Source organism: Cyanistes caeruleus, chromosome 18 (genome assembly GCF_971803275.1).
Source record: "Cyanistes caeruleus chromosome 18, bCyaCae1.hap1.1, whole genome shotgun sequence".
NCBI lineage: Eukaryota > Metazoa > Chordata > Aves > Passeriformes > Paridae > Cyanistes > Cyanistes caeruleus.
In genome coordinates this window covers 104,610-127,884 of record NC_141718.1, presented here as the reverse complement: position 1 = coordinate 127,884, position 23,275 = coordinate 104,610, and the positions used below count along the sequence as shown (strand labels likewise).

Genomic DNA, 23,275 nt, shown 5'->3' with positions numbered 1-23,275 from the left:
GTGCTGTCTGTTGTTCTAGAATGTCTCATTTGCAAACCAGTGGATTGAATTCATAATACTTACATAATTAATAAGGACTTGTTAACATGTAGTTTGGGGGAATTTGTACACTAACTGAAGCATAATAATAAAGGATTCATTTTAAGTGTTCAGATGAGTGCAGCTAAAAAGGAACTGAAACCGGTTTAAGTCCCTTGAGGTCAAGCATAGCAATGCATATTTTTGTACTGCATGGCTTTGTAGATAGTGCCTTTATCTTCATTTTTTTAAAATAATGACTTTGATATTATCTTTATGCTCTAGTAATGTATGTATAGGCAACTAATTCAACTGATGCTTTTCCTCTTGGCCATTAAAATTAATAAGAAACTGTACTACTGACTTCAGTAAATATGGGATGAAGTGCTTGATTTCATTGTGCTTTTCCCCTTGGAGGACTTTCAGAAATCAGTTCTGTTGGTCAGGGAATGGCTGCAGGGAAGATTTGCTCAATGCCTCAATTTCAACGTCACGTATGCTTAACAACTGCCAGTGCAACCAAACTTTTAGTTGACTGTGTTAAATTACTTAATGTTATCACACAACTCACCGTGTAAATACTTTGAATGTTCTGTAATATCCTTCTTGAAATTTTTTTTGTTGCCAGTTCAGAGATGCTGAATGATTCAGTCATGTAATGGTACAACCAATAACTCTTTACTTCCTTGAAAATCTCAGCACATCTGTTGTATCAAAAAACATTGCTAGGCCCAGTGTTCTTCAGTAGAATGCTGGAAAAAGTCAAACATTAACATGTGTTGATTCCTGTGAAATCTGATTCTGCGAAGAATTTACATGCAGTTGTACATGAGGAAAAAGTGTCATAAGCTTTCACCCTCTCTCACCCTGGAAACCAAGACCTAAACCAATATACAAAAGAACTATATGCTTTTAGGGTCTAATTTTAAAAGTATAATTTTAAAGCAGTTCTTGGCAAAAGTGCATCAGCTGAAGAACATTTTCTTTGCTGTAAAATAACAACATGTTCTTACTGTAGATCTGTAGGTTTTACAGGCTATAGGTTTATAGGAGGTAGAATTATGGTTACGGGTGCTGAGCAATATAAAATTAGCTGTTGTGTGATTAGCTGATAGTACAATTTTTCAAATGGCTGACAAAATTGCAGCTCCAGAGACATTAATAAGTGTCCTGTTAGTAATTCTGCTCATTTCTTTTGAAAAGGGAGTATCTTCCTCTGAAGATGTTCCAGCAGACACTGCCAGTGATGCACCAAGTGAGACTCAGTTTGCAGATGAACATGCACCTGAAGATGCATCTGAGCCGAGCTCAAAGGGAGTTCCAGGGATTAAAAAGGATGTTCCTCCTGCTAAAGCTGTCAGTGATGGTAAACTGGTGAAAGGTATGGTATCATGATTTATTTGGCATAAAAATATTTGATAACATATACATAAAGAAAAAAAGAAGGCAGGGGAAGTAGGGAGAAGAATTTCATAATGTGAAAAATATATTTTCACTGAAGCCATGAAAAAATGTCTGTAGTAAGTAATTTGATTGCTCTCTTTCTTAACAGACTATTAGGTATTTATGGTCTGACACAGTAAATTTTTTTCCTTCAGTTTTGTGCAAAGTTGAAGGCTTTCATCAGTGATACCAGTAAAATCTTATTTTTGTCATTTTCAACTTGACAGTTACAGGCTTTGTGCAATAAAGAAATCATTTGTTTTGAAGAAGAGCAGTGGCCTTATTTGAAAGGATACACGTGGAGGAAACGCTCTAGGCTTGTTGCTCATTCTGGCCATGTTGGACATTAGTTATGCTGGAAGAAACCCCTCTCATGGCTAAATGAAATGTTTTTACAGTCATAGGAGTAGAGGGGCAGAATGGGAAGATATCTCTGGAAGCCACTCAAAACCAGTTAACACAATTAGTGTCCTGAGTTGGAGAAGTGATTGTATTTGGGAGCTGATTTACTGGCCTCCCAGGAAAAGATACTTTAGAAATTGTAAGATATGTTAAAAACTAAAACTGTGCATCTTTTAAGTAGAACTGAAAGCCACTGAAAAAAATAAACAAAACAGAAAAAACACTCTCTAACTGGGATTCCATGGATGGAAACTTCCTTCCTGCCAATTTAGTGGCTTACTTAATTACTGATAAGTTTATCTTCGTCCTGTGGTTCCTTTGAATTCTCTCTTCCTGCTTCCCACTGCGATCCCATTTCTTCCACAACCAGCAAACACCGGGCTCTTTGCTGTGACTCTCTGTCCAGACTCTGCAGTTTCTTCTCTGTGCAGCCTGAGTAGCTTCCCTGGGAAAGGTAAAATCTTCCCTGCCTTCAAAGATGCCCCATTAAGAGATGCAATATATATTATTATATAATTATAATATATAAGAAATATATATTGTTTCTGTTGTTTTGCTATTAGTAAGTGTCAGACTGGAGCCTGTACTTTAATAGTAGTAATCTGCTCAAATTTACATAATGGAATATAACCAATGAGTCATTTCATGGCAATCTGATTCCTATAAACTTATTTTCATTTCCTTTAATAGGATACAAATCCCACTTTATTATAACCTAAATACAGTACTTGCCTCCAAGACAGACATAACATCCATACTGGATTTTTCTTCTGCCTCTGAGGAAATAAAATCCTATTTTAGGATTTGTTCTATCCCATGAAAAAGTGGGAAAATCACTCTTACCTCTTCCCTTGGAATTATGGAGTTCTTAGTTTCTGAGCATATTTCCTTACCCCAGGATTACCAGAATCAAAGCTTATCTTTTCTAAACCTGGTATGTAATTTAATTACTGTATTTAAATTTCCCTAATTGGAATATCATAGGATGTATGAGATTGTGAAAGGCTTCCTGAGGAAGGTAAGTATTGCAGCAGACCCTATGGTACTAGGCAGTGGGAAATTCCATTCTTTCATTCTTTTTTCTTAGAAGTATCATTTTGGATAAATGGGTTGGAGATTAATGCTGTATTTTTTTTGAGATCTTTACACAGCAAATGAAGTTTCCAACGTTTGTTTAAAAACACAGAAGGAGGAAAAAAAAAGGATTATGTTGTCCTTTTCAGCAAAATAATTAGCATAATAGGAGGGTGCAAGTTACTTGTTTTTTGTGGTGTAGTCTGCGGGAGTAATGGGTAGTCAGGAAATTGAACCTGCCTTCTGCTGTAGTCTAATGATGTGTGAAATCATACCCATTCATTCACAGCATCATTTGCTCCAATAAGCTTTGCAATCAAGGCAAAAGAAAATGACCTTCTTCCTTTGGAGAAAAACCGTGTTAAATTAGATGATGACAGTGATGAGGAGGAAGAGGAGGGAAAGGAAGGCCAAGAGAGTGCTAACAGCTCGTCAAACCATACTCCAGCAATTATCACTCCTTGTTCTGCTCCTGAAGAGAAAAAGCCTCAGCTTACACAGGAGGAGTTGGAAGCTAAACAAGGTATTCCATGTGGCACTGAAAACAAAATGTAGGATTGAGTCCTTCATGCAAACCACAGAACTACCACGGGTGACATTTTAGGGGTGCTGAACATTCTGTGTATGTGCTGAAAATTTCTGTGTATTGTTAACAAGAATGAGAATTCTTTTCCCACAGTTTCCTCTTTATTTTTAAGACTGAAATCTTCACTGGTTGCTCAGACAAACTGAAACTTAGTACACAGTCAGGTAGTTGAGTCCTAATCTATTTGTTCTAATGTCTGATCTTTCAGAATTTTATTTTGGTTTTCCATTACAACCTTCTAGTAAAACACTGAATTTGTAGTTTCCAGATTGCATTAACAAAGCCCAGCAAAGACATACCAGTTTGTAATTTTCTTCAGCGAGCAGCGAATTGCTTCAAGCTATTTTGCATTATATAGGACTCACATAAAGGCTCATATTGCCTTGTTGATGTTTAGTTGCTCTTAAAATGCAATGCTATTACATCTTTGTATGGGTTTTTCCTGTTCCTGTGTTAATGTGCAGAAGGGCAGAAGGGCATGCTTTGTGAATTTGAAAGAAATGATGTTTTAAAAGAATCCGTTCTCAGCCATTTCTCCCCAAGGCTGTTTCACGGCAGAGTGTGCCTGTTAATGTGGATGTTCTGTCAGTATTTACCAGCTTAAAATCTCAGTATTTCTCACAACTATGAGTATGCCACTCATAGGAATTTAGTTTTTCATTTTCAAAATGGTGGTTTTTTGCTTCTAAGTAGCACTTGCTTTGTAAATTGCAGTAGCACAAAGTATGCTATGGTGCTATGTATCTAAAGCAAATATGAAGTCTTTTGTATGATAATAAAAATGAAGTGTAAAAAATACTTAGAAAAAGTTGTGTGTTGAAAAACCTGTGGAATTGAACCAAAAAATCCAGTTGTTTTGTACATATACAGAACACAAAAATGAAAGTGTGAGATGAAAAACATTACACAGAGTAGCTGTTAGATGCATAGTTAAATCAATTAGCCTATTCTCTTCATGTAATCACACGCATAATCTCACACAGCAAAATTCTGCTGGTTGTGATGACGAAACAGTTTCTGAAAATTGTTGGAGCTGCTCTTTCTATAAACATATATTTAAATAGGGCTGGAAACTGTGAAGATCAGATCAGTGGAAAGAGCTTGCTTTAAGACTTAAAAGAAAAAGCTTTTGAATTTACAGAGCTGCTTTCTTTAGGTAGCTTTTATAAATAGAAAAGGACAAGTATCATGAATAATCAGGATTGGACTTTCTTATAATTTTAATTTAGAAGTTTTTACTTCACCTGTACTGCTTTACATTTGCTTTACATTAAGCAAATGATGTGTCTCTGAATTAAGATGCTTGGAATTCCTTAATTTCAAGTTGATGTCCTTACCATTTCATTGAATGGCTATACTGGAAAGGCTTGAGAATGACTGGAGTGGCTGTTTGCTTGTTTGTGATGGGGAGGGGTGTTTGTTTTAAGGAAGCCTGAGTTCCCAAGCATGACTCACCCTAAATCTAATGCTTAATTGTTTTTCTTAGCAAAGCAGAAACTAGAAGATAGATTAGCAGCTGCAGCAAGGGAGAAGCTTGCACAGGCCTCCAAAGAATCAAAGGAGAAGCAGCTACAAGCAGAACGCAAAAGGAAAGCTGCCTTGTTCTTGCAGACCCTGAAAAACCCTCTGGCAGAGGCAGAAACTGAGAAAATTGAAGAGAATTCCTTCAGTAGTGAGGTAAGCAAGAAATAAATTTCTCTTTCCCATAAAGCTGTTAGAAAACTTACCTCTAGAATGTGAATCTGTCAGTGTGTTATAAACTTGACCGAAGACATAGAAGCTTCTCTAAACAGGGAGAAAATTGAATTTTAAACACTTAATATTTTTCATTATATTACATATGTCTATCATCTGTCATTAAAGAACATTTTTGCTGATAAAAGCCTATTTTGAAACAGGAATGTTTTTCAAGCTATTGTTCCATTTGCCATATTTGAAAAAGCAACCATTTCCATTCATTCCAAATAATCTGCCTTTTACTCTTCTTGCCTGCTTTGCCTGTTTGTAACAGCCCATTTGAGTCAAGAAATTGTATTGGAGAAAGATGAGTGAAATTATACTGCAGATTTGTTAACCTCTTTTCTACGTACCGTGAGAACCCAGTATGCTGCATTATGATGTTTAAATCAGCTTGTAAATAAATATGTAGCACTGGTTTGGTTTTTAAAGCTTTTTTAGTCATGTTTCACACTTTCAGTCATATTTCAGACTAAAGATGCATTTAAAAACACTGATTGCAAGGATAACAGGATGTAACTAGAGTGGCTTTAATAAAAAAAGTATGTTAAAAAGTTGAGAGAGAAAGGATATGTAAAATGAGTTTTGTAGTTTCGTCAATGGTACTAATTGGGGTAATGAAATCAGAAAACTAATTAATCAGAGAACAAAGAAAAAAATTAAATTTTTGTGTCCACCAGAAATGTCACTATGTATTTCATGTTTTGGGGGTAGGAGCATCCAATGAGGGGTCCAGGAAACAAAGGTGTGATATACAGTGCTCAGAATTAGTGTAGTGGCATGATTTTTGTATTTTAAAATTTGTCTCAAAAATGGAGTAATGACTGAGTTGTATAATAAAGCATGAAGAGCAGTTGAGAATACCTATGGGAGTTGCATAATCTCCATTACATTGCCCCAGCCTAATGAGTCTATAAAAAACAGTAATGCTATTTATGTGCACATACAGCGTACGTTTGTGCTGAAAACCTGTTTATCACAGTGTGCAGAAATACATGAAATGCACAAAGCTTTTGTGACCTCTGTCAGATTTTCCTGATACCTTGTATTTCTTGAAAGGATCACTGGTACTGAGTGTACATTACATCTTTAAATGAAATCGATTCTGCTAACTGCAGGTAAAGGACAGTCAATACCACAGAACAGAGCACTTATATGCTGTTTTGGCTCCAGCTGAATCTTAAAAATAGTCATATCTGTGTTTTCCATAGCTATAATTCCATAGTTGAATTATTTCTTTTATATGGCTTCCTGTTTTTCGTCAAAGTGCAATCAAGCAAGAGAAACAAAAAGCAGAAAAAGCTTGAGCGGTGAAGCAGCACAGTGTTTCACAAATGGCTCCTTGGAATTCTTGCATGCATTATAACAGTACAGTTATGCATAGTATTTCCTCAAACCAGTACTTTGAAAGCATGGATCTTGTCTCAGTTTCCAAAACTTCCAAAACAATGAGCTTCCAGTGATGCTGTGGCCAGTGAAGCCTGTGCCCTTGTTCAGGGCATGGACAGACAGTAACTGGATGATGTTTCCCTTCTTGTATTTACATGTATAATTTGTATAGACTCTTGGTACACACAGACTTTGTATAGAATTTGGCATGTCTGTCAGTGTCACTGAGAAGTTGCCTTCATTCTGTTATGAATGTAAGTTCCTTGTCCTGGAACAGCAAACAGCATGTAGTTTTAACAACTGCAGTTCTTCCATGCTGAGCTGGAATATGCCAGGTTATATGGAGTGCTTCACTGAGCTGCCTTTTTTTTACTTTAGAACAAAAAAAGTAAGGTATTTCATGATCAGAAATACAAGTCTCATTCTAAAATTATTTAAATTATTTCAAATTTTAAGAAATAAGGTTGTATATCCTCGATAGTGGGACTTGGCATGGATTATTCTGCAAATGTCATATTTTATTCTGTCAGAAATGTTTAAATGGTGATAGTGCTTTGATAAGATAAAAATTTGTTTTTGATAAAAGCCAGTTGGTTATACCCAAACTATTACCTGTATACACCTTAGTGTCTGATTTAAACAGAGGAGAAATCCGGTCATTATGTTGCAAAACCAGACAAGCACATGATTTGAAAGTGATGCTGTTTTAATGGCTTATCCCAAATGTAATCTGCTGTTATGCCTCTGAATATAAAGATTCTGTGGCACAAAGCAAAACTTTCCTTCTTTTTGGCTCTGTCTTCCCAGGTTTTGAAGCCGTTTTATGATTTGTTTCTTTAGATGGCTTGTCCTTACTTTTGTCCTGTATGTAACAATTATTTTTTTTCTTGTGGAAAGTAGTCTTATTTGTGAGTGAAATAGAAGTGTGCCATGCTTTAAAAGTGAACTGCTCTTCTGGTTTTGTCAAGCCTAACAGGGTTATCAACAGCTGTAGACAATGTATGTCTTTTACACTGCTGTAGTTTAATCTACTTTTTTAGCAATAGACTGTGGAATACCTCCACAAACATGCCTCTTTGGAATAATAATAATAATAATAATAATAATAATAATAAATAACATCATTTTATGTTTATGTATTTTCTTTGTTAATTTTTGAGCAAAATGTAATTGTCTAATAAAAATCATCCAATAAGTACTAAAAGAAAAAAAAATCTTTAGAATATTTCAGAGCCATTCACTTCTTTCTTTACTTTTTTTCAGGTATCTACACTTCCTGGTTAGCATGGGAGGGGGTTGGGTTTGCTTGTAAATTTATCTGTCCTTTTGAAAAAAGCAAGATAAAGCAAAAACATAAGTGTTGCATACTAATGTGGCGTTTAGGGGGTGGATAATTTGCTAGCATTTGGAACTTTTTTTTTATTGCAATAACTCTACTATCAAAAACTACATGAGAGCTGTAATTCCTTATAGCATAAATATTTTAGTCATTATTTAACAGCGGGAAAAGGTAAATATCAGGAGCTGCCATTTTAATTAAGATAGGTGAGGAGATAAGAATGTTTATGTGTTGATTTTTAGTCTTCACAGTGCTCAAAATAAAAAAAGCATATTGATCCATGCAGCAAACAGATTCACAGCCACTAATTTCTTTGCAGTTGGCCCTGTCAAAATTTTGTATGTTTTTGAAGACCTTACCATGGTCATTGTACTGTTGATAGCTATTTTTTAGTGCAGCAGAGTAACCCTGATGAAACTGATGAGTCTTTGAGTTCCTATAGAACAAATTCTGTAGGAGATCCTTTTATCTCTTCAAATTAGTATTTTTGGACAGTTTATGAATGTTCTAAACTTAGACAAACTTCTAAACAGAAGTAACTGCTTGCTTTGTTACAGAGAGTGATGAATACACAAATAATACACTTCCATTGCTGATAGACAGTTGTTTGTTAATTCTCAGTAAGGGAATACTTCATCATAAGCTTTGGGGAGCCTGGAATAAAAAAGATACAGTGGTAGAAAAGAATCTGGAGTGGTTTTGGATGTTAGTGAAGTAAAAGAATTGTTGATTAACTCTTTACAGTTCTGATGTTCTTCACTCTGCAGTTTTAATCTAACATAGGATTCCAATTGATGTAGAAGAAAGATAAGCTGTTTGTAATATTATGGATAATGCCCTTTGCCAGTTAATTTTGTTTGACCCAGACACAGTGCTAGTGTTTTGTTATGTTGCAATAAGCACATTCTGGTTCATTTCTAATTTTGACTTTGTGTATTTGTTGAGTAGTGTAACCCCAGAATAACTAATGTGTATTCTGGGCTTATGAGTACTGCAGATATGCAAGTGAACTGACGTACTCATTTCTGTTCTCATACGGCTATAAATTCTCCCTATTTACAGAGCTCTTTCCTAATCCATTCCTGCTAAACAAGAGTTGTTGAATCATGTTTTGGCATTACTTTCATTAGATTTGCAAGTCATGCAAATAAAATGCTGAGGAAAAACTGTGCCAGAGAATTTGTCTAAGAGTGTAGCATTTAGTAAAGGCCAAAAAAAAAGTGCTGTTACCTAAAACAGACAGAGAAGTGAGATTCAGTGAATTCTGTGTGAATGTTTGTGGTTCAGCTTCTTAGAAGAGCTCTCAGACAATGTAAATCTCTCATCCGTTGAGATGCATAATAAAATTCATCACGTAACAGGTTTGTTTCCATGCTTTCTGAAACTGTTCTGCTGGCCTGCCTATTGGCAGAGCCTGATTAGTTGAAGCAGAGTGGTTTGTAATCTCCCAGTTCTGTGCTTACTGTGATTTATTTTTATTTTTTAATTGTTTTTAATTATTATTTTCCGCATTCATGCCTCCAATTTCAGCTTCCATTGTCTTATTTTCCAAGACAGTTTTTTTCCAAATATTTATACCCCTAGAAATTTTATTTGTGGCCTAGCAATTTGTTGAATGCTTTCACTGAGCTCTGTGTTCTGCTCTGGTGGTGAATCAAGTAATTTCGCTAGTGCTGTTTATTTAAAGGCAACTGGAGTTGCCCATGAGGGAAGTGGCCCATTTGTTTCAGGTGATTGTCATAAGGACACCAGAGCATCTGAGCACAGTGGTGAACGGGTTCTCCCTGTGTGTTACATGTTGTATTTTACTGCTTATTTCATCCAGGGGTAGCTAAAGTAACTTCTGTGTGGCTTTCCAGATATGATTCATCACTAGCCTGAAGCAGTGGTGTTCCAATCCACCAGACAGCCAGTCTGCATCTGTGCTTCCCAGAGAACTGGACAGCACTGTCACTCCTTAGTGTCAGCTTCCTGAAAGTCAAGGAGAACCGAGTGGCAGCAGTGCATGCTTTTGGTAGAAACATAGTTGGGCTTAGCATTGTGTGGTTCTTTGTTCAGGTGGCTGAGAGAATCTCTACATGTGAGCTAAAAGTAAATGTGTCATTCATTTATGAACTTCCTCCTTGGCAGTGATAGGAGAGCTTGTGTTTTATGTGGCCAAATGAATCTGAGCAGTGAAAACCATTGGGTTTTTCTCCTCTCTCGTTTTCCTCTTAACACTACTTTGCCTACAGCTTTTCTGTTTCAAGCTATTAGAGGTGTTTACTTCAAGGCAGACTGGACTACTTCATATTCAGTAGTGTTCAAAGCAAAAGCTCAGGTAGAAAGAGATGAATAATGTTGTCAAAGGAACTAAAGTCAACTCTGGTGGCCTCTTAGGAAACTGGAGATCAGGTGTCTGTGAGGTGTCTGCAGCTACACATGGAGTTTGTGAAATCATGAATAGGCCTATGGTAAATCAGTCACTCAAATGATCATGCTGTAAAACGTTTATAATCTTTGAAGCAAAGTATTTCAGTACTGCTTTGTTGCTGATATTATAAATATGGTGCTAGCAGTTACCAGTTAAAGCATGAAAAGGTGTCATGTCTCTAAATTGAAGCAGAGCTGCCTTTTTGATTATTCAAACATGATGAGTTACTGTCTTCATGTCTTCATAATACTTTATGTATTCATGGTAGGAGAAAGGTGGGAAAAAAAAAGGAAAATACTACCTGTTCCTAATTTGGTTATTTCAGGTTTTAATGTGTTAATTTTTATTCCAGTCATGGTAAGTATCCTTGTATCGAATAGTGAAAGTGTCAGATGAGGTGGAGCAGAAATTATGACAGGGAATCTGATTTCTCCAGTTGCCTTGAAATGGCAGCTGGGGGAATGACAGGCTTGGAACTGAGGAGCATATCTATAATGCCTGACTTGAATTGTTCTAAACAAGACATTGAGCAGAATTCTCTGGGGTTCAAGCTGATAATTTGAAAATGTTGCATGATTTTGTTTAATCTTCTTCAGCTGGAATTACTCACTGAACAATAACTGTGCATGGACCTGTTCTGTCTTTGAGATTAATAAATTTTGTAATCATCCCTATCCTTTACATTTAAAACATGTACCTTGCCAAGTTCGTAATTTCTATCAGCACTGGTTCATTTTGCTGTTTTTCTTGGATTTGTCGTCCAAACAGCAGAGTTCATGGAGGAAAGTGGCACCAAAACTTAGCTTTGAATGTCAGTAGTTCCTGATTGTATTTCCAGGTTTATCCCATTTTAAGTAAGATGTGTAAATAGACTAAAAGATACCTGATAGTACTCATTCTTTTAGAACACATTTCTTCTGAAAACTAGAGATGAAAACTTCAGAACTATGTCCTGGTTAAGTCTTAGCATGCATATACCAACATTGCATGTGTATCTTTTGGGAACTGCACAGGTCTCCATTAAATTTTGCTGGATGCATGTGTTTGAAAAGGTCAGCCTTACTTCTGCACACTTCACACAATCCCAATGCAGCACCGTCTAACTTTGGAAACTGAACACTGTTCTTTATTTATCTTTGATTTCAGAGTGTCAGTAGTATTCCATGTCCTGTGACTGCAGTCAGAACTTTACCCACCTTAGAAGTTAAACAAGCAGAAAGGCCTTCAAGCAGAAGCAGAGACCCTCCTAGGGATGAAGAAAAGGAAAAGAAAAGGAAAAAACACAAGAAAAGATCTCGGTCAAGATCTCGATCACCATTCAAATATCATTCATCATCTAAGTCTAGGTCTAGATCACATTCAAAAGCAAAACACTCACTTCCTACTGCCTATAGGACTGTCAGGCATTCAAGGTGGGTTTGGAAACCAAACATATGCTTTATTATTCTGTGTGGATTAACATGTAAAACATCTTCGCACTTCTTCTGTGACATAGGTGTTTTTATTGCAAAGGTTGCAGTCACCTTGAAGGCAGTATGTGGCACATACAGATCAAATGTGGCAGGTCTTTTGAAAATCATTTTAGTGAAATAATGAGTCATTAATTTCTAATTACACAGTGCAAAACTTTTATCAGTAAATGCTTTTTCCTGATGTTCTTTGAAATACCCGGTGATACTATGTAGAAATGTGACGATAGCAGAAGGAGAACTTGCTAATAAATCTGTGGCTGTTACTGAAGCAAATTAAACAATATTCAGATAAGAAATAGAGGACTAGGTGGTTGAGTGGCAAAGCTCAGAAGAAAAAAAGCACTTGAGTGACAAGTGAAAAAATATGATGGATGGATGAATTGCAGGAGAGGTGTGACAGGAATCCAAGAAGAGTGAAAACAGAGTTGAAAGAGAGAGAGACCACAGAAGAATGTGGCCTAGTGCTGTTAACTCTGTACTTAATCGTTTATGAAATTCAACACACTATGCTAATTATCCATCTATAAGATGATGTATATTGTGTTTTACTGATACTGTTAATTCTATCGAAGATATTTGGGTCTAGGCGCCTTCAAAGTTTACTGTCTGTAGAATTTGTCATAGCTGAACGCTCTACCCCAGTGGAGTTAATGTGGTCAGTAGGAAGGGCTTTGAGGGTACATTCTATGGATCAGGCTACAGAGCAGTGTAGCTGCTTAAATAGCTTGTAGTTCAAGTAAATTGTGCATATAAATACTGCCACAGCTGTATGTGATGCATGTGAAACCATACACTACTTCATTTTTGTGTCTCTGCCTATGGCTCATGCCTGAAAAAAGCTAGCCCCTGATGACAGTGTGCCAAAACTTCTCTTAGTTTTCTTGTGCTTTTTTGTTTAATGAAGTGTCTTAACTACACTAACAGGAGGGTTAACATATTACAACTTAGAGGTTTATACTTGATTTTTGAGTTTAAGAACAATACTTGGCTGTAGAAATATCTGATATTCAGAGATGCTAGGAGTTAAATGAGTGCAACTTGGACTGAAACAATCAGTCTGACATGCTGCTTATTTGATGACCTTTTACAATAAGTTGTCATGACATGCTGTGTTATGACCAAAAGTCATCAAGAATAGGTGGTCTACAGGAGCTAATCTGTGTTTGCTCTCTTGAGTTTGCCTCCTGGCACAAATCAAATGACAAGCACCTAACAGTATGAAAATCATGAATCACCACAACACTTGATTAAATCTGGTTAGATATTTCCTTGATGAGCTGTTGAATTCTAAAACCTCAGAAGTCCAATAAACTTGATGCTGGCTGGCTGAATTTTAAAATTATGCAGCAAAACAGCACTAGATTTTGCACTGAAAACATTCTGCATGGTTTAACTTCACAGAAGTTAGAGCTGAAGAGGAAAGGCCTTGTACAAGAAATGGTGATGACTGAAGGTGTGCTTTATTGAAGTTGTTTGCTATGCCTTAACATACTGTCTTTGCAAACTTAGAGCTCTTGCTCCTGGAACACAAAAATTGTAGAATAATCAAGAGCAAGAGGCTGATTGATAATCCTGTCAGATACTGATGTGTTTTGAGTCTCAAATATTTAGGGAGAAATAGTACTTTGTCTTAGTAATTGCCAAAAAAAGGCAAATGTTGTTGCCTAGCTAGAAGATATTACTGGGTTTTGTCTTTTTTTGTTATTATTATTTATTTTTATTTTAGTGTTGTTTCAGATAAAATCATTTCAGTGCATTGTGTTGCTTCATTCAAAGCTTGGCATGTTTCACATCTCTTTGCTCATTAGTTTTCCCTAGAACAGTATTCTTCAGCTTCACCTAGAATAGTTTTTTCCCCTAGCTTCCCAAAGCAGTGGATATTACAGCTTCCAGCTGAACAAATAGTTAGGTAAAGAGCCATACCATCCTGGAATAAAGTGTAAACTGTTTCTGGATATTAATGTGTTCATCTTGTATTAAGTGGCTGGCACTTAGAGACAGTCATTACTGGGTGGACAGCGATACTAAATGACTTTGGAAAAGCCGTGTTTTGAGTATCTGCGCACTATTTCAATGCCCCAGTCTAATGGTGTATTGTTGCCTTATTTTAATCCATTCAAAATGTAGATTAAGAATCACCTTACCAAATAACTTACTGTGACAAGTTAATGGGGAATAAAATATAGGAAGTGTAGGTAAACATTGAAATTTGCACTGACATTCTTTGCTCTTTATTCAAGGAATGTTCAGGATACTTAACAAATCATAAATGAAGCATTTGCAATCTTACTCTTTTTTCCCAAAATGCATATTGTGCATTTTTCCAAAATGCATATTTTTAAAATTTTCTTATGCATTTCCAGCAGTAATAAAGTTGAAAAATTCTGTTCCAATAACATGAAATTGATTCAGAGCATGTTTTGCATATTCATTTCTCTGGTTAACAAACATACTTATTTTACAAAAACAAGTTGAAAAAATCATAGCTATATGAAGAACCTCTATGAAGATAATAATGGCTTAATTGCGGCATGTGGTGTGCTAACAGCAATTCTCTGTATAAATGCATGTTAGCTTCTGGAACAAAATTAGTCCTATAAAGCTGCTGGTATCATACAGTTTTAATTCTAGACCTACATGGCAGATTAAACAAGCCATGTACACAGTAAACAGTGTCCCAAAGTTCTTTAAGGTACTGCAGAAGAGACTTGTCAGTCCCAGAGGGATGATTAGTTATTACAAGTAAGTACTTGATGTCAAAGATGGGGCACATTTATTAAATCCCTCTTGGAAAACAAAGTTTTTGGTATCTTAGTAAATGTATAAATGCTAAGTCACTGTTTTTGTTTCTCATGGACTTCAAAGCACCGTTAAAGAATTGGGTCTGAGCTGTTTCTGGCAGTGGTGCCAGGTGTCAGAGCTGGGGTGGGCAGTGGGGTCTTCCAGCTCACATGTGTAACTGTAAAGAACAGTGATGTTCACCTCAATCTCTATTTCCTACCCACAGATAAATCTACTGGTTTGTGAATGTGAGAGGAGACAAAGGGAAGTAGAGGCACTTGTTATATCCCAGATGATTTAGTGATTTGATTGGGTGAAATTGGATGTTCATTTTGAACTAGAGATGGAAAGTCTAAGCTTCTTTTCAGTATTGCTGCTTTAACTTTATACTGTTTAGTAATCGAGTAGTACTAAGGCACATAATATAACCATATTAATGAATTATTAGCAGCAATTAGTGGTATATTTTATTAACAGGTTGCTTTGCAGTAAGTTTGGATAGGGTGCACCTGTGTGGGAGTTTGTGTGAGACTTTTTGCCTCAGTATTAGGAATTTAGTAGGCTTGGAAGTAGCTTTTCTTTGTTAAAAAAGATTGTTTGGGGGTGGGGTATTTTCTCCTCCAGAAGTGATTTTCTTACTGCTGAGGCAGTGTCTAGTCACATAATTTTAATTCAAATTTTGTAATGAGACATGCCAAGCTTCATAACCCTTTGAACTTCTGACCCTTCTAAGCATAAATCATAAAGGAGTAAAGTGCTTTCTGGAATTACAGTCTAATGAAAGTTATCATTTATATATTGCATTAAAACTGAATAGCTGGTTTTTTAATTGTTTGAAGCAAATGGCCAAAGTTCTTAATTTTTGGTGATTGGAAGAATGCTGTAAAACCACAAATGTCAGTTCATAAAAATGAAGCTAATGTCTTTTTCTTTCTGATTGTTTGGACTTTTTTTAGGCTGTTCCATACAGGCGTGTTTCACTAAGGTTCAGCTTTTGGTTAAGGGACTAAGCCTTTTCAGGATTCTAGTTAAATACCAAAACTAGGACATTTTAGTCTGAATGTGAAATGTGTGCCTCCATATCACAGACTCACAGCATCCACAGCGACACAGAGTATGGAGTCGAGTCTGAGCAGCTCATCAGTGGCAGCAGCAACAGAGTGGAAAAATTATCAGGCAACTTGGGCAATGAAAAGATTTGACTGCTGGAGCTCTTGTGAGGGAAATCCTGGTAAAATGTCAAGGTGTCTGACTGAACCCAAGTTTCATAATCTGTTGGTTTTTTCCTTATTATAATCCTTCTGAATGGCTTGGTAAAGATCAGATTTTTAAGTGTCAAAGCAGTTAATTTGCAGCAGTTATCTGCCATTGTGGTAATTTACTTTCAGTTGGGTTTTTTTTTTTATAGGTGTAACAGAAATGGCTCAGGACTTTGTAGGTGTGTATATGTTACTTATGTTGTGTGAACCTGAAGACCTCTGATCTTAACTGGGCATGCTTTCTATTTTCCCTTCTTGATCTCCTTCTCGCTTTTCTAGGAAAAATGTTACAAGTCAAAGTGCTAATGCCAAAAGACACTGATAGTGGATTGTTGGTCACTTACACTGGTGAAAATATTGGCTATGCTAAGATTATTTTGCAGCATCCAGGACATTTCCTGGACTTGTCCATACTAGATAAGCACTGTATCAAGAATCTGTATTAATCTCTGTGAGGCAGCAGTTCTGAAAACACACCACTAATCTGGGGAGACAAGGTCAGGCCTGCCAATCCCAGGCTTTGCGCAAATTGGATTTCTGCTTACCAGTTTTAGTAAAATATGTTGCCACAAAAGGTGGCTGGACTAAAAGAAAATTTTTCCATTAAATAATACAGAAGTTGTCATAGCAGACAAGACCAAAAAATTACTCAATTTTTTTAGCCCCTATTGGGACTGAAAAGCAATGAATAACTTAATTTGAAATGTCTTGGATAGGCAAGAAATTTTTACATACTTGACAAGTCTTGGAGCCTAAATGCACCATGCTGGTATAAAATAGGTGTTTGAAAGATGGTGTATTTGTATTTGGTGTGAAGCACAATTTCACTGAAGTAGAAGTTACGAAGTAAGTAACACAAAGCAAACTTGAATGTTTTTTCTGTGCTCAGGTCACGATCAAGGTCACCCCGGAGAAGGGCTCACACGCCAGAACGGCGGAGAGATGAGAGAAGCGTTCCCACAGCGTATCGCATCAGCAATAGTCCTGGGAACAGCAGGAAACGGCCTCACTCCAAGTAAGGGCTCCTGGTCCTGGACAACAAGTTCCTGGCATCCTAACAGGCTTAATGCCTGATGTAGGATCCTTAGCTAGAACTACTTAACTTTTGTATGTTCTGGAGATTTATTTTGATAGAAAAATACTTTTTCAGAGAAAAAAAATAGTAATGGACACGCCTGTTGTTCTTCCCTGGTCTTCTGTAAGTTTGAACAGCAGTCCAGTCAAATTGGTGGATGTTAATACACTGCTGTCTCCTAGGCATGAGAGTTCAGATTTCACTGGGAGTTTCATATTTCCCTCTTGTTGGGTCATTTTCTCATGCTGTGCTTGTGCGATCTGTATGAGCTCTGCACCGGTCATAGCACAACTGTGATGTCAACTTTCTTGGCATCACATCATATCTGCATAAAAAAGGGCAACTGATTTAGCAAGCAGTTATTTTGCAGTTATTTTACTGGCAGACTGGTATGAATCAAGGTGTCATTTTGAGAGCACCCTGCATATAGTCTCTCTTAAACTATTAGAATCAAAATGGCATTTAGTCTTCAACTTTTCTCTGTATTTCTTGTAGAATAAGAAAGAAAGAGATCACTTTCAGCCTCATTAAAAAAATCTATTGTTTCTTACAACAACTTCTCTTGATAACCTTTAATTAATAGATATGTGGTAGATGTAACTGAGAACTTCTTCAGTATACTTCAACTGATTCAGTTTTGAACATTCATCAGATAAAGGTAATAGAGATTCCTGTGGAATTCTTGCAAATATGGTTAAGCAGAAAAGATATGGAGGCTTAGTGTGTTTGTTTTCCTATAAATGCACAAAAGAATAGTTTTTTGCATGCCTGTGCTGTTTCTAATGCTGTGCTGATGTGTCTGCTGCTAGACCATTCAGCATTTTAAAGTACTTTTAGAATTGTACCACTCACAGTTGTAAATTATAGTGGCAATTGTGAAACAAACTACAGTCCTCTGTGAATAATATTGCTTATATAGGTCAAAATTTTAAACTTCTGGTAGGCCTTAAACAGGAAACCAGAAAGTGGTGCAATAAAATATAGCAGTGAGTACAGAAGATGTAGACTGAAGGAGTATTGTAGTTAAACATAGGTAAGGATATTTTGCAGCTCTGATTGCAGAAATTAAATCAAAAACTGTTTCAGCCCTGACATGTTAAATTTTCAAGTAAAAATGTGATGGACAAGTTTCCATGTTCAGTTATGGAACAGTTTCTGCATCATTCAGCTGTTTTGTTTGTTCATCATAATGTGAGATGAAAAGTGCTGAAAAAGCTTACAGTAAAATACTTCACGTGCATGACAAACTTTTGCCAAGATTTTCAAGATTTAAATATGAAATCTGTTCACAGCTTGGTTACATGATGACGTTCTAAGAAACTAAGCAATTAAAGTACATAGCTAGTCAAGGAATAACTGACTTTGTAGCTGATGGTTTCATGAAGTCATGAAAATGTTAGAGGCTGTGGGGTTTTTTGTCTGCCACTTAATCATCATTTATACAAGAAAAATGTAAGGAGGTTTTGCAATTTTAAGTCTTGAATGTTATATTCTATATAAAAAAATGTGGGGTAAATTCTAAGCATCAGAGTTGTACTCTATTTATATGGAAATTCAATGTGCTACAGCATAGCACCTTTTAAAGTAGAAAATTCCCACCAAAAATCAAAGTAAAGGAATGAATAATGTGATATTTAAAAGGTGGCTAAAAGTTTTAGACATATCAACAACAATCTTCTGAAGAGATTTCTAGGAGTGCATACTAGAGAGAGATGCCTACAGTGAGGTATTGCCTACCTCTAATTAAGGCATCACTCTAGTTATTCTAATTATAGTAAAATCAATACTAGTATGTAAATCATGCAGACATAAATTTATAACTGGGTAAAAAATTTCGATAGTTTCATCTTTAATATATTAGTAATTGAATTCTCTTTGAGCTTAATATTGCCTATGAAGTGACCATCTCTGTTCCCTTCTGTCAGTAATGAGCACATCAGGTACCCATAAGTCCTTTGTTTCGGCTTTCATACCGACAAACATTTGTGGATCTAATTTCCAGGTCGCAAACAGTTTGCACTTAGGCACACTGCTACATCCAGATTAGTATGAGTGAAATACAACAGCTCATTTAAAATTTTGATCCTGTGGTTTGTTGCACTGCAGGTTGGATCACAAGGAAAGGGGTTTTGTCTTTTAAAAATGAAACAAACTGGGGATTTGCCTTGTAGATACTTTACATAGCCACAATTCCATGTTTCATTTATTTTGTGAGCTGGGAAAATTGTAAGGGATATATAGTCTTACATTTCATATTGCATTCCAAACATCTGATGTTGTTTGGGAAGGAACTTCCCCTTAGCAAAGTTAATCTGCAAATCTCCAATGAAAGGCTTTTTGTTGTTGTCCTGCAAACAGTCAAACAGTGGCCAGTAATTGCTGTGCACGCATGAAGTAGCATTGCAAGTGAGAACCTCAGGAGCCAGTAGTTACCTAATGCAATATATTAAAATTAACTTCTGAGAAAGTATTTTGTACAACCATGAACGTGCTGTATTGGGTAAGACTAATGCTTGCTGAATGCAAGAGTAACATCCTATGGGAGAGGGTACATAAACTTTCAGAAGTGTGAAAAGTAGCTTCAACTTAGCTAGTGTAATATTGCTTTAAATATTCTTCAATAAAATATTTTCTTCTCACAGAAGTCCCCATGAAAAGAAGAAGAAGAGGCGGTCTAGATCACGTACTAAATCCAGAGCTAGGTCTCCCTCACCATCCATGTCACCAGGCAAACCATCCACACACAAAAATTCTGTACATTCAACTAGTGTCTCTCCTGTGGAGAGCAGGGAATCCAGCCAGGAACGCTCCAGGTATTGTGCTCTGTTACTGTTATACTGCAGTGCTGCTGTCTCTTGACTGTCGGGGTGTCTGTGACCAGAGTCATGGGGTGAGGAGCTCTGTGTGTGTGCAGTGTGTGCTTATCAAAACTGAAAGTCACTGGGTGCACAGCACTACCTGCATCAGTCTGATGAAGGTGTTGGATCTCTGTTGCCTTCTGGAATAAACATCTCGACCTACTCTAACAGGAAAACTGGTGCGGAAAATTCTGCAACCTATTTCTAAGTTGGAAATTGGACGCTTTCATGAAATGGGATAACTCTTTGAGGCAGAATTTTAATAGAGTAGTTTGAATTGTGACGTGTGTCAAGATTCATGATTAAATTACTTCTATAATAGAGAACAGTCCTGTTAAAAATTTTCAAGCTGCTGTTCAGATTTGTCTGAGCAGTTGTATAGGTGATTTTTCTTACCCTGACTTACATCTTCTAGTTGATTGAGAGAACTGTTGACTAACATGTGAGAGACATGTACAATGAAACCCAAACCAAGACGGTGAGTGAAATGCATTTCAAAACTTTTACTATAAATTTCTTATTTTATTTTTTAGGGGAGTTTCTCAGGAAAAAGATGGCCAAATCTCTTCAGCAATTGTGTCGTCAGTGCAAAGTAAAATCACTCAGGTACAAATAGGCAAATTCAGAGCATGTTGCCTAATTAAGTTATGTCCAGCATACTGTTTTCTTCTCTTACCACCTTGAGCAATTTTGAACTTCGCATATGATGTAGAGACATGTTTACTGACTTTCTTAATCTGTTTGCTGATGGGAACAACAGTTTTGTTACTTCTCTAGGTGCTGTCCTTTCAATTTTAATCAAGCCTCTAAAGACCAAGCTAAATTAATTAGGCTGCAGTTGTATCCACTGTAAAGATGTTAAAGTCTGCATTATGCTGCAATACTCCCTTTATCAACAGCCCATCTTACCATGCAGAGCTCTTAACAAGTTTCATGGAAGAAAGAAATATTTAACTTTTTTCAATTGGATATGCCAGCTTTAAAGGAAAAACTGTCTTAATTATGCTTTTAAAAATTTACAGTAGAAAATCAGAGCTGCTTTTTATATTCTGACGTTTTTCAGTGGATAAGATATTCTTTCAAGAAATAAATATTGTTAAACAATTTAGTTCTGCTATGGAAATAGTGGTAGTTGGGAATTAATACTAGTGGTCTAGTACCTTACATACAAAATTTGATCCTTTTCTTATGAGAAACCCTAAAAAACATTATTCAGGAAAAATAGCAGGTATGGACAGAATAGAAAGAAAAAGGAGTGTTAATGTCACAGCACTTCTTACGCTGCCAAACAAAATTGTGGGAATTCCTGGTATGAGAAATGAGATACAAACTACAGCATGGTCTTCAAAGGAGAGTAAACATCCCACCCTTTAAACACACATACCCTTCAAAGGTTTATGCATTTTTGAGTTCAATGTTGCTAATGGCATAGCATTTCCTAGTTTAATAGTAGACTGCTTGTTTGAAGTGCAGCTGTAAGAGAAGGAACGATTACTGTATCAAAATACAGTTCTTGGTTGCTATTTGCAAAAAGTGAAAAATAGGAATGAAACTTAAGTGAATCTGCAAGATATTTCCCAACACAGATGAGTGTAACATCTCTTATCATTAGGAGCTCCCAAAAAATGGAATTCTATTATCTTATCATTAAGGGCTCCCAAAAAATGGAATTCAACTCATTATTAGATTGTTGTGTTGCCATTGTGCTGGCTGACCCTAACCAAGTCAGCATTTTTTCTCATTCAGATCCTTCCATCTCTAAAGCAGGAAATAATGATGCCACATTCCCCTCTGGGGTGGTTTGAGAACTTCAGATGCAAAATGCTTTAAAAGCACTGAGGAATTTATTTATATTGCATTTGTGAACAAATGTTTAATTAACTCTGATTCATTGTAGATAACACACTTTTTATTTTGTCATCATTCTTTGCAACCCAGTTAATCAATGCTGTTTACATGAAATTTCATTCATGTAATGCTCTTCCAACTGGCTGCTTGGACGAGACTGAGAATCTGTTTGGTGTCACTGTCATATGAGAAAATGCTTCTGCTGTGTAAATTTTTGGTTCAGATTTACAAAACATTACCTCTGTGTTTTAGAGTAATTCTTACATTCTTACCATCTCTCTCTGTTTTTCTCTTTTCTCTCTTTTCCCTTTTCTCTCTTTTCTCTCTTTTTTCCCCCTTTCCCTTTTCCCTTTTCTCTTTTTCCTATTTTAAACCTCTAGTGGTTAGTAACTGCATGTTCATTACATGGTTTCTTTGAAGATATGGTCATAGTTTTTCCATTTCAATTGGTGTGATTTCTGTGCTTTGTTGTATAGAAACTGCTTGAAATATTTATGCAGAGTACTTTGTTGCATTTTGGTAAAACCAGACTTCAGTTGCTGTCATAGGAACTTTCTCCAAATTATTTGATTCATGTAGCCTAAGAACTAAACATTTGATGGTCGTGACTCCAAGTATCCCATGTAACTGGCGTATACACGAATCCTTTCATGTGGGTTTTTGCAGTCACGTGTTTTAGCTCTATTCAAAGCTCAGACACGTCTGATCATTTTCCTTTTATTTTCTGCAGGATCTTATGGCCAAAGTGAGAGCAATGCTTGCAGCTTCCAAAAACATCCAAACCAGTGCCTCCTGAGACCTGTTGGAACTGACCATTAAGAAATTGTGTGAAAAGAACAATTGGAAAAGAACTGCCTCATCTCAAATGTACAGCTGAGCCTGGCTCACAACTCGCCTAATTTACCAGAACTCAAGAAGCTAAAACCTATCTTTCTGTACAGAAGCATCTCCTAGAAATTTCATTAAATTTTTTCAGCCAGAATATCTTTGAAAAGTTTTTGAGTTTTGTAAATTGATTTTTTGACTAATTCTTCAATAACATTTTATGATCAGCAGTCTATATGTGTATATTTGTAAATATTATGTTTCTGTGAAAAGTATTACACAATAATAAAGAAGGAAACATCTTTCATTAGCTAGAGTTTTTGTGGAGTCCTTAATTGTTTGCAGTTGGGTTTTGTTACAAATTAATATTTTTTTTGGTTTATCATTTTCTGCTTTTTAATTTGACAACTGTTTTGCCTGCTGACCACCTTAGGCTGAGGAATTCTTTTTATCTTCCTTCATGCACAAGATGATCTCAGAAGAATGCTTGTTTACTTAAATGTCAGTAGTAGACAGTTTTTGAACAAGGGATGTGATTTTCTCTCCATGAGTTAGAAAGATCCCGGAGCCTCCATGCGAGGAGTTGACCCTTTGAAATCAATAACTAAGGTCAGTAGCCTTACTGTCTTACTGTACCTTGTTCTCTCAACTTAGGTACAGAAAAGAGGATACTTTTGGACTTTTTTTCAGGCATCCTGTATAGAAATCCAGCCTTTTTCTGATTTAACATCTTTTACACAGTTGAAAAAAGTCTTT

General features: G+C 36.3%; 1 protein-coding gene across 17 annotated transcripts in view; it reads left to right on the top strand.

The window, feature by feature from the left end:
• SFSWAP (splicing factor SWAP) overlaps window positions 1-22,829 on the top strand; it is a 37,163-nt gene extending 14,334 nt beyond the window's left edge. For 9 of the 17 annotated variants that reach the window (XM_023937184.2, XM_086856455.1, XM_023937188.2 and 6 more), the window contains 9 exons: window positions 1,222-1,399; window positions 3,227-3,460; window positions 5,010-5,200; window positions 11,548-11,813; window positions 15,743-15,898; window positions 16,803-16,928; window positions 19,631-19,801; window positions 20,380-20,452; window positions 22,425-22,829. In XM_023937184.2, coding sequence (XP_023792952.1) covers window positions 1,222-1,399; window positions 3,227-3,460; window positions 5,010-5,200; window positions 11,548-11,813; window positions 15,743-15,898; window positions 16,803-16,928; window positions 19,631-19,801; window positions 20,380-20,452; window positions 22,425-22,490 — 1,461 coding nt within the window. In that variant the 3' untranslated portion in view covers window positions 22,491-22,829. Of the gene's footprint in view, window positions 1-1,221; window positions 1,400-3,226; window positions 3,461-5,009; window positions 5,201-11,547; window positions 11,814-15,610; window positions 15,899-16,062; window positions 16,093-16,802; window positions 16,929-19,630; window positions 19,802-20,379; window positions 20,453-22,424 lie in introns of all 17 variants that reach the window. The other 8 variants (XM_023937187.2, XM_023937186.2, XM_086856451.1 and 5 more) reach the window with 3 other exon arrangements.
• Window positions 22,830-23,275: the final 446 nt, after the last annotated feature.